Raw genomic sequence first — 12,532 nt, 5'->3', positions numbered from 1 at the left:
TTGATTTACATTTACACAGGTGAATTCAATTATGAGAAAGGGTTAAAGTGGCCAAATGCAAGTGTTTCTCCTCTTTGCATCTTCTCTGGAAAAAGAGTGGCAACACAAAACACTCTACTCTCAAATTACCTGAAAACAAAGATTGTTCAACATCATGGTTTAGTTTAGAGGAAGGATACAAAAAGCTCAAATCTCAAAGATTTCAACTGTCTGTTTCCACTGTGAGGAACATAGTGAGGAAATGGAAGATCACAGGCACAGTTCTAGTTATAGCTCGAAGTGGCAGAACAAGAAAAAGCTCAGATAATCAGAGGAGAAGGATGGTGAGAACAGTCATAGTCAACCAATAGACCTCCAGAGCTCCAAAGACCTACAACATCATCATCATCTTGGTGCAGATGGAGTCACTGTCACTGTGCATCGTTCAACTATTCACTATTCAGTGCACTTTGCACAAGAAGAGGCTGTATGGGAGAAGAGTAATGCAGAAAACGCCTTTTTGCTGAGCACACGCCACAAACAGAGTCGCTTCAGGTATGCTAAAGCTGAAACACATTTGGACAAGCCAGCTTCATTTTGGAATAAGGTGCTGTGTGTGGACTGATGAAGCTCAAAGTTATTTGGAGGATGGTATGCAAGGAGGAAAAAGAAAACACATCATTCCAAGACAAACACTTTACTGCTACCCACAGTAAAATTTGGTGGCGGTTCCATCACCATGCTGCGGGGCTGTGTGATCAGTGCAGGTACTGGGAATCTTGTTAAAGTTGAGGATTAATCGCATGGATTTCAGTCAATATCAGCAGATTCTTGAGAACAATGTTTAAGAATCAGTGATAAAGTTGAAGTTGAAGGGGCTGGATACTTCAACAAGACAACGACCCTGAACACTAAACGCTGCTCAAAATCTACTAAAGCATTTATACAGAGGAACAAATTTAACATTCTGGAATGATCATCTCAGATCATCTCAGTCCCCAGACCTGAATATTACTGAAAATCTGTGGTGTGGTTTAAAGAGGGCTGTTTATGCTCGTAAACCATCAAACCAGACTGAACTGGAGATGTTTTGTAAAGAAGAATGGTCCAAAATACCTTCAACCAGAAGCCAAACTCTCATTGGAAGCTGCAGTTTAGGAAGCTTTTAGAGGCTATTATTTCTGCAAAATGAGGCTCTACTAAATATTGATGTAATTTTTCTGTCTAATTTACTTTAAAATAAATATTGCACCCTTTCTGTAAATCCTATAAATTTCATTTATTTACTTCTCAAATATGTGTTTATTCACTGTGTTTGTCTGCTATATGATATACAGTATTTAAAGAAGCACTAGGTAGGATTTCCTTGATTTTTGATATTTTTAAAGAAGTAAAATTACAGCTTGAAACTCACTGCAGCGCTGCATTAAGGTGTAATAGGAGGAATAGTGGTGCTCTCGTGTCTGTGCCGGAGCTCCTCTGAGCTCAAACCAGACCAGTTTTCAGAGGCGGTCGCGACCAACGCTCACGAGAACTGCGACCTGCTTTCTGACCTTTAGTTCTAACAGTTCTACAAGGACTACTTGTTCATTCTTTACAAATTAACATACAGACACTCTGGCAGAGGCTGGAACGAGACCGAATATGTCTGTGAAAGCCAGAAAACGAGAAAGAGGAACTAATCCGCCTGAAACATTTATTACACTCTACAACTGTAGGGGGAGCCTACAGTTAATTGCTCTCAATCCTACCTAGGGGAGCTTTAACTGAAGTTGCTGATCTGAACAACCAATGATTTATACAGGCTCTGATGAGTGCCAGTTTCATCATAACTATTTTGATGGTCTTTGCGACTGCACTTGAAGATACTTTCAACATTCTTGATTTTGTTTTTTTCTTTACTTAGTTATTAGTTGAGTAGTCCTTGCCATAATATGGATTAGAACTTTACTGTATACCTGTAACTCTACCTCTTCATAACTTCACAACTGATGCTCTTAAACACATTAAGAAGCAAGAAATTGGAGTAATTAACTCTTGCCGAGTTCAGCACAGCTGTTAACTGAAAGCCGATCTGTTAGCCGATCATTCCTGGTGACTCTATCTCATAAAACTGACTGAGAAAATCCAGCCAAGGTGTGCAAAGCTGTAAGAACTAAATTATTTCATATGTTTTTTTTTTTTTACTTTTTTACTTCATAGTCTGGATGACTTCATCACTTTTAAATAATAAAAAAAAAACATTGATTTTAAGGTTTGTGCAATCTTTGGACATGTACTGTAAACAGAATATATATATATATATAAAAAAAAAATATATATATATATGTATATGTATATATATATATCAGAATGTTCACATGAAGATCCACCCTCAGTCAGCAAATTCATCAGTTATTCATACACACACACACACACACATACACACACACACACTCAAACCTTGTTACATGTTGCTTAGATTGATGGGTCTTTTAATTGCATTTTCCCCCGCGCCAACTCCCTCCACATATACAATAGTCTGCAGGGGTTGTTCCACGTCTTGTTTTGACAGCAATCAAATGTGTGTTTACCTCAATTGACCCAGCAAATTTCAATCTGCATTGCAAACATATTCCTTCCTGATTAACAAATCCACACGCCCCCCCCCCCCCCCCCCCCCCCCGAGATAAAACAGCCGCGTTACGTAAGAACGAACCTCCTATCTCTCTCTCCTAGTTACTTAACTCCAATTGAGGCAGGTTGCTAATAGCATTAGAGTAACAGGATTTGCTCAGCAATCTGGAATTCACATCCACTTTGGGCCGCACGGTCGACGGAAGCGCTTTCGTTTGAATTTCGCACAAAACTCGGCCAAAAAAAAAAAAAGCAAGATAGGGCTCTACTCGAATACTGGAGATGAATCCAAAGAGCAGCGCAGACTTCTAAGCATCTTACAAAGTGCCCGAGCCCATTGGTAAGCCGGAGTGAATGTAAGGTAATGAACTGTGGCTAAGAGCGAATCATCAGGGGGAATAAAAAAAAAAGAAAAATGGATGTAGAACAGGCCCAAGTAATCTTTTTTTAAAGGAAGTTGAGTGCTCCCCTCGAGAGCGGTGCTGTGCCATGATCAAATGCTACACAAAACAACCTTGAAAAGTCAAGGCTTTTTTATTTCCTAAAATAAATGGCTGGGAAAAAAGCCCATATAAATACTCAGAGCATGGGGGATTTTAAACTAATGGAGCTGGAAGCCTCTGCTTCCTGTTGCATGAAATACACTTTCCTCTCTCGGGCCAAAATGTGACAAAAAAAAAATGAAGGTCCTTTGCTCAAGTGGCCGTGCCGGAATTCTTCCGATGAATAAGCCACTCGTAACATTTATCAGCCACAATAGAGGTATTAGTTACGAGCGGATGTTGTGGAGAAGACCGGGAGAGTGGCGTCTACTCAAGAACACGAAGTTCTGAAGATCCTGCGCAACAGAAGAAACTCTTGGTCCTCCTTTCCTGGGGCGGTCCTGATGAGAGCCAGTTTCATCATTACGGTTTTTAATTATGCTTTGCATTGAATACACATGAGGATACTTTCAAAGTTCTTGATTTTTACTGAATTTAAGCCTCTCACAAAAACGATATTTTTGACTATATTGAGTATATAAACTATATTTTTTGATACATTTTTCCAGAAATAACAGTGAAAAAATTAGGTCAATTTTTACTACTGATTTAATAATAATAGCACAATCATGAATTTACATTCATTTAATCCATCCTGCTTCCACATCATTCCAATGTATATTTGTCATATTAAGGTTAAATCAACACTGAATTATGTTTAAACTTTTAATAAAGTATAGAAATAGAAATTACATTCCTATTTCTTTCTACATTCTACACACGTAAAAATGTATTATTCTTCAAAGTTTAAATAAAGGAATTGACTCTATCTAGAACTATGAGCATCTAATAAAACAACTGCATGTTAAAAAAAAATATATATATATATATATATATATATATATATATAAAGACAAGTTTGCTTAAAAACAATTTTCTAATTTGTTGTTGTTTAAAACAGAAACTCAGCTGTTTGGTCTTAAGTTTATTAGACAAAATTAATAAAAAAAACCCTAATTAAATAACATACATATTAGTGCTGACATGGTTAATGTGTTAACGCACACAGTTAATCTAAACATGATTCAGTGTACATATTTTTTTATTTATTTGTATTTATTTCATTTCACATTTTCTCCCATTTTTCTCCCAATTTAGCTAGGCTAATTGTCTCACTTATTCAGCTGCTACTCAGCTGTATACCCCCGTCACTAGTGATGCCACAACACCAGGAGGGTGAAGACTAGCGCATGCCTCCTCCGGTACATGTGAAGTCAGACTCTGACTCTTTTTGAACTGCTGTTGCATCACAGCGCACTCGGAGGAAAGCGCAGCGACTTGGTTCTGATACATCAGCTCACAGATGCCTTGTGCTGATCGACATCACCCTTTGGAGTGATGATGGGAAAAAGAGGCACCATCTACCCGCCCATAGAGAAAACTGTCTGCCTTTTATCTGTAATTGGTGGATTCTGCCTATTCTTTGTGTAATCCCAACTAACCATCTGCATTTTAATCACTTTCCAATGAAAAGCATGTTGCTCCAAAACATCAACTTTACAGAAGAGACAAAACCGTCTTTACTTTCAACGGAAGTAAAAATTAATTTTAGGACATTTAGGACATTTGTTGCCTCCTTAATGCTCACCCTCACACAGCAAGATCTTCCCAGGAATGTCTCAGATTGCAAAACTTTCTTGGCCTGGTTGCCAGATTTATAGACATTTTGCCTTCACTCAAAATGCGTTCTTTCACATGAATCCCATACTGTGTGCTGTATATCATCATTATATCCACATACATATACTGTTTCATTTAATTCCAGCATCTCCTTCTTGCTGTGTTATTTTCAGTTTATTCCTGGTGTGTATTTTCTCCACATTGTGCCGAACGATTCACTTTTACAGACTCATTAAATGTGTTTAAGGCAATAAAACACAAATTATAGCCAATTTAGCTATCGAGGTTTACTCTAATCTGTTCACATTATGAGTTAACTGTTTTTGTAAACTGTACAGATAGAGACCATATGAAAAAGCAAAGTGTGAAGAGGAAAGAAAACGTTATTGACAGCTTAGTGTCAGTGAAACTGTCTCATCGTGTTGCTCATCACACAATTTATCGTTCCGTTCTTCAACCTTTTTAAGCAGTGAGGAAGAAGACCGACAGGGATGTAACAAGCAGGTCTGATGTGTGATCAGGTTCCAGTACATCTGCATGCCTGGTTGCGGTGTTTTATAAACCTTTGGTCGTTGGAAGTGATTTTAATTGGGATTTGATGATTTAGATGGGTGGGCAGAAACTTTTTGGCTCTATACTGTTTATCATCATTTAATTTACACCTTTTAATTGTACACAAACAATAACCTGATTAAATATAAAATCAGTTTTTAAATGACAAATTGCAAAATAGCCTTAGACCATCACACTCTCACTGCCATGTTTAAGTTTCAGTATAACGTTCCTTTTGATGTTTTTGGGTGATTTTGACGTTTTTTTTATGACCTCCTGGATGAGCTGTCCATGCCCTTTTTTTTTTTAAGTAGAGGCACCCACCTGCCATAGTGGCATGAACTCAATAAGCAGATGAGCATAGTTGTTCTTTCAGACAATATGTGTCTTCCAAAGCTTAGAATGCAGTCCAGGTAGGACACATCCTAAATACAAGTAGTGCTGTGCGATATGACAATAAATATCATGGGGACGATAGAAAAGTGTCTATCGTGCTACTTATCTTCTATCGTCCCTATCGTTTCTTCAGTAATTTCATCAATTATTTATGCAGATATTTAAAGTAGGCTACAATAAAATGTGTTGGCGTGGTCACTTTGCATAAACTCGGTTTATATAAGTGATAATAAAGTAATCTTCGCAAAAAAAAAAGGCTTCATAATGTGGTTTTGCGACATGACGCTGCTTTACGTTATTTGACGGACACTTTAAAAAAATTATAATTGAGTTTATTTTGATAACTCAATTTAAATGATAAAAATTTTACATAAAAAAAATAGTTACTGCATCTACCTCATCTGTTTTCATTTGATACATATATATTGCTGCACTAAAAGGTAGTCATTCTCATTTGTGAAAGTTTGGTTTAATGTCACTTTGAAATAAAGTTGGAAAAAAAGTAAGCAATGATGTTATTTTGTCATATTTTTCGAAGAATAACTGAAAACATACTCAAATGTGGTATATCATGATATATATCGTTATCGTGAAAAATTCCATATTGTGATATATGATTGTTCCCATATCACCCAGCACTAGATACAACTGTCCTATGAAGACTCCTACTAAGGGATTATTGATCACACATGTGGAACAGTCTAACAAGGCTTTGTTTGCTTTCATCATTTATTTGAATATGATTTCAACATCTCTCTTTTTCTCTCGCAATGAGTTACCTTTTTAAGTTATTCATTCATTTATTTATTGGTAATTAAGTCAGTGAGTGTATTTTCTTACGTTGTAAAAATTCATTAAATGTTTTAGGAGCCATTTTCAAAAATGGCAGACACTAGATCAGCATACTTTATACACGGCTTTGTACACATAGCCTAGCACAGCAAAGCTAAATCTGGATCCCGAGGGAGCTTCTAAACTGCAAAGTTTATAGTTTTCACTGTCCAAACACATCTTCAACTAAGAACAGCACTTGTTAATTAGTTTACAAGTTGAATCCAGTCTGTTTGAGCAGGGCTGAAACTGCATGTGCAGCACTGAGAGCTCTCACAAACTGCAATAAACAGCAGTTTGGAAAGTCCTTTTGCTCAATAACAGTAATAACGGGACCCAGCTGCAACATTTGCCCAGAAGCTACGGATTTCAGTGCACTCCAAAAAACATGGTGAAGATCCTACAGTACCAGACATTACATTTACGACAATATACAGCACATCAGTTCCACTTGAAACTGGTTCAAGAATAATTTAGACCAATCTTTATTCTTGGAAAAATGTATAAATTAGACATTTTATTTTATTTTTATTGGCTTTATTGGCTTTGCTTAACATTAAAAAAAAAATGACAATCAGTCACAGCATGTTATTTTTCTCCATTGCTTGTAGGTCCTAGTCAGGGTTCAGCAATGGTCCCAAAGGTCTGGTGTCCAACATAGTCTGGTAATTCCTCTGTTTATATCATATCTGACCTTTACCATGCGTTGGTGTAGAAACTGGCTGGTTTGTGAGCATAATATTAACATACTGTACTTGTCTATGTGTTACTGTACATTTTAGCTTTTTTTATCCGATGCACAAGCACGTTTTAATATCAGAGAAAGATTAAAAGTAAATATAAAACCAAAGCAAAGTTTTTAAATGACAAACGGCAAAGCAGTCCCAAACCATCACACTACCATGCATGTGTGTGCCACTATTGGCTTGTTTGACCTTTTAATATGATGTTCCTTTTGATATTTTTGAAGTTTTTGATGATTTTTGTGTGTTTTTTGTGACCTCTTGGGTGAGCTGACCATGCCCTTTTTCATAAGTAGCAAGAACCAAATAAGCAGATGAAGGTAGTTGTTCTTTAAAACAATAGCTGTGTTCCAAAACCTAGAATTCTGATCCTAGATAGAACTTATATAGCTTGTTGGTCACACATGTGAAACAGTCTAGAAAGGCCTTGTTTGTTGGTGATGTCACATGTAACCATCCCATAAAGATATTGAGATGCATAACTGGTGCTTTTTAATTTGTCCACAGAAATAATTCCAATTAGTTTTAAAGAATTTAAAATTGAACTGTGCTGTAAAGGCTCAGTTTTTTTTTTTTTTTTTTTTTGCAGTGCTGTCTATATTTTTCCCTTCATGTAGGGAGTAGGTGTGCAGTGAATTGTGGGTAACTATGGGTCACAAATGAATAAAATTACACAAAGGGCAGCCAATCGCACACAGCATACTCTCAACCAGAAATGACTGTTCATCTGGAGGACTGCACCGGGCTCTGAGGAGATGACCCATCACAGAGTGCCAATCATATCTTGGCATACAGTCATGATACACACATAAACACACATACATCCTTACACCCACACACACACACCAGGACAATTTAGAATATCCAATTTATCCGACTCCAGGAAACTGGAGTCCACGGAGGAATCGCATGCATGCAGACCCATGGATCTCCACCCAGATAGGGGCTTGAACCCAAGACCCAAGCACTAGGAGGTGAATGTTCTAACCACTAAGCTACCATCGAAGATACACATTAGTTGGTGTGTTTTGGCAGGAACTGTTACTGGAACTGTCCTGGACCCTGTCCTATCAGGACTGGAGGCGGCCCAAGTCCTTCGCTTATCTGTTCATTACAACAAATTACACATTTTAATGCTTTTGCCAAATGAAAGCCTTATCACAAACTCTAGTTTCGTAAAGCCAGTGATGCCGCTGTTTCATTTTGACTGGGTCAAGGAGGCTGTGCAGATTAAATCACACTCCCCGAACTCATTTAATGACTTTAATGATCTTATCACTGTGCAGATTTGAACATCGTTGCCAAATCTTTTCGTCTGTAATCTCAGTGACTGATTTTTTTGTCTCATACTCTTGACTTTTCTCCACAGTTTGTCGAAAAAAAATTCATTACAACATCATGGGCCCTATTTGAGCAATCTGCCAGCCAAAATCATTACCACCCACAGTGTACAGTGCAGTGGGTGGTAACGATTTCGGCTGGCAGACTGCCTTCTATGACTTTTAATGCAATTAAATGTCCCATCCATCTACAGCACGCCCACTATCAGGCCTTGCCATGAGCACATTGACCAATGTTCAGTCTCACTGCTGTTCCATTGCTCTGGGAAAGTCTGTGTATTTTGTAGAACGGTTCAATTAGGTTCAGCGTGCAGCATTTCAGAAAGTGCACTTCGGGTCAAGCTGCCTGAATCATATCACATGAGAAATGTTAAAATGATTCACCATCAGATATAATGATGCACAGACCTGTGGCACTAGCCATGACCTTACAGTGAACCTTACATCACTTTGACTTTGTTCTATTGAATCAGGATAGCTGGGATGATGCAAGGTCTGCTTAATATTTTATAAAGAGGGCCAGATAAACAATGCTAGATCTACGTCTGGGTGGTGTGGAAGGTTGTAAGTGGTTGAACACCTGTGTGAGGTTTCAGTCGGAATTGAATTTCTCAATTTGTACATCATTTAGTCTCTTGTGCACATCACAGAAGACATTTCTCATTTTTTATACAAACAGCTAATTATTTTATACAATGTTCTGCTGTTTCCAAAAGTATCAATTGCTTCCCTCCTGCCAATTACAGTATTTTTATACTTAACTCTGTTGAGCTGGCTTACCTATCAGAACAGCCATTAGCCATTAGTTCACTGTACACATCCTTACATTTAAATTAGTTTGACTAGTTCTCTAGAGTCTGTAATTCAGATTGTATACATTTCTATTAGATTTCAATTAGATCCGATGAATTCTGTCCAATTTCCTGCAGTCACTCATAAACAGTAATGTGTAATTTTGAAGTGCTAAAACTTATTCATGATTCACAGCAAAAAGTGCAGAATTTTTAAATAATCATCAATTGGACACCAAAACAACATTATCACTAAGTAAATTCCAATAGAGTAAACCGAAAGACAACATGATTAATCATTTTGACGGACTTGTTCATAATCAATGACACAATAACTTAATGTCTTAATGTTTTAAGTGTGAAACAAAATTATTAAATATTCTTTGTTTGGTTCCTTTATCATATGTAGGAAACCCCCTTCAATACTAATCATTACAAACAAGCCTGGACATTCTTGGTATTATAAACATGGCTATACATACAATATAGGCATGTTTATTATGCATTGTGAATTTTGAGCATAACACATCATAAGCTGGGTTTATAATGTTGTTATGTTTATAAAAGGCCAATACCAAGAACTTAATCAAAGCTGCCTCAAGAAAGCATATTATGATAATAACTTTTAATCACTAATTAATTACACTTATGTTCAATGTTACAATCTTATAGTAATGTATAATGTATTATATTGTGTCGTTGTACACTCTAAGTAAAAAGTGACAGATGTCCATAATGGGACTATATTGTTAATTATAACAGATATATGATCATTTAACTCAGATGTGTAACTTATTACAAGCACAGTGTATTATGCATTATAATTACAATACATAATGTTTTAATTTGAAGCTTTTCCCCTAATTTGAGTCACCAAATTAAGCATCCAACCAAAAGTAATCTACAAAGTAGACAAGGATAAACTGGAAAATGAACTGCAAATCAGCTGAAATAATTACAAAATTATCTGGATCTAAGATACAAGCAAAATGAAACCATGTAATCTGCAAATTACAAAAAAAAAAACAGAATCAAAACATGTATTAATGTAAAAAAAAAAGAGAAAAGAAGATTGGTAATTGATCTGCTTGGTTGTTGAATGAATTCCAGTGGATATTCCTGTAGATAGGTCAATTCCTTACACTGGAAAAATTACACAGATTTAAAAAAGACTTAAACGTTCCAGTAAATGCAGCATTCTCTGCCTCTTGTTCCACTGTGTGTGTTTAAGTGTGTTCCTCCCTCCTTGCCTTTTTCCACTAATAACCATACATTATCATATACTGTGATATACTATGAAAACGAGCATCAGAAAGGAAGTAAAGCGTCATCTATAGGAGCTTCCAGGAGCTCCAGGCAATTCCTTATTCTACTCCGTCCACAAGCCAGTCCTGGAAAGAGTAGACAAAACACTGAAATATGTAGGACCGAGCTACCCCAAGACCAGGACCGAGAAGCGCTGTTCTGTGTTAAATTACCAGAGCAGTATCAGGTCAGACACTGTGTGCAGCGACAATAGAGAAGATGTGCTCGTCCATTCAGAAGCCCGTCTTTTCTTAGAGAGCAGCACAGAAAAGCGCTTTAAAAAGCAGGAGCAGCACCGTCTGTGTGATTAAGTCATAATGAACTCAAATAAAAATGTTCTCTGATAAGTCCGCTAATTTAATCCTATTCACTCACCCATGACTCGTAATCTCTCGGCCCCCACCACCACCTCGTGGTCATCGGCGGAGAACAACAGCTTGCCCGAGCTTGACTTCACCTCGAGCATCTTGCCCCGCGCGTGAACTCCATGGGAACCTGCGGAGAAAAGCCTTTTTAATTGCATTTCAGACTTTATCTCCCAAATATTAAATCCCCCTTTGACACGTTTCACATCTACTGACTCACGCCGATAATGGAAGACTTCTTTATGCGTGATTGAGGAAAAAGAGTTTATTAGAGTAAGAGAGAGAGATAAATAGAGAGAGAGAGCAGGAGAACGAAACAGAAAGCGAGAGAACAAGAAAAATACAGAATGAGAACAAGGGAGAGAGAAAGAACAAGAGATCATGTAAGAGAAAACAAGAGAAAGTGAGGAAACGGAAGTCAGAGCGAGAGAGAAAACAAAACAAAGTGAGAGAACGAGAGAGAGAAAAAGTAAAAACTAGAAAGAGAAAGAGAGAGAACCAGTGAGTGTGAGAAAAAGAGAATGAAGGAGAGAGAAAGAACAAGAGACAGAGTGTAAGAGAAAACAAGAGAAAGTGAGGGAATGGGAGCCCGAGCGAGAGAGCAAACAAGAGAAAGTGAGAGAACGGGAGTCAGAGCGAGAGAAAAAACAAAAGAAAGTGAGAGAACGGGAGTCAGAGCGAGGGAAAAAACAAGAGAAAGTGAGGGAACGGGAGTCAGAGCGAGGGAAAAAACAAGAGAAAGTGAGAGTACAAGAGAAAAAAAGAGAAAAATAGAAAAGAGAACAAGTGAGAAGGAAGAGAGTGAGAACAAGTGAAAATGAGAAAGAAAGAGAATAAGAGAGAACGAGTGAGAAGGAGAAAGAGATAAAGAGAAGAGAGAGACAGAACATGAGAGAGAAAACAAGAGAAAGTGAAAGAACGAGAGGGAGAGAAAGTATGGGAACAAGAGAGAAAACAAGTAAAAACAAGAAAAAGAGAGAGAGATAGGGAAAGAGCAAGAGAACAACTGAGAAAGAGATAGAAAAAAGGGGAGAGAGAGAGAGAGAGAGAGAACACAAGACGGAGTGAGAGAGAAAACAAGAGAAAGTGAGAGAATGCAAGGGAGTGAGAGAATGAGAGAACAAGTGAGAGCAAGAGAAAGAGAGAGAACAAGTGAGAAAGGGATAGTGAGAAGGAGAAAGAGAGAGAGAACAAGTGAGACAGAGCGAGAGAGAATGCAAGAGAAAGTGAGAGAACTGGATAGAGAGAACAAGTGAGAGCAAGAAAGAGAGAAGGTGAAAGAGGAGAGTGCGAGAGAATAAAAGAGATTATGTGAGAGCGAGAGGGGAGAGAGAGAGAGAAAGAGAGAGAATGAGAGAGAGAAAAAACAGCTAAACTTTCAAAACTTTCAAACTTAATTTTTAGTGACCAAAAAATTGCGTTTTCGTGTTAAACGGGAGGCAACACACATTT

At 37.5% G+C, this 12,532-nt stretch overlaps 1 protein-coding gene across 4 annotated transcripts in view; it reads right to left on the bottom strand.

The window, feature by feature from the left end:
- The window catches only part of sgcd (sarcoglycan, delta (dystrophin-associated glycoprotein)), a 367,182-nt gene that overhangs the window by 77,500 nt on the left and 277,150 nt on the right, over positions 1 to 12,532 (bottom strand). For all 4 annotated transcript variants that reach the window (XM_049466602.1, XM_049466603.1, XM_049466604.1 and 1 more), the window contains exon 5: positions 11,091 to 11,210. In XM_049466602.1, the coding sequence (XP_049322559.1) occupies positions 11,091 to 11,210 (120 nt within the window). The remainder of the gene's footprint in view (positions 1 to 11,090; positions 11,211 to 12,532) is intronic.

Source organism: Astyanax mexicanus, chromosome 17, assembly GCF_023375975.1.
Source record: "Astyanax mexicanus isolate ESR-SI-001 chromosome 17, AstMex3_surface, whole genome shotgun sequence".
NCBI classification, from domain to species: Eukaryota; Metazoa; Chordata; class Actinopteri; order Characiformes; family Acestrorhamphidae; genus Astyanax; species Astyanax mexicanus.
The sequence above is the reverse complement of the archived record's forward strand: the minus strand, read 5'-3'. Positions and strand labels throughout refer to the sequence as shown.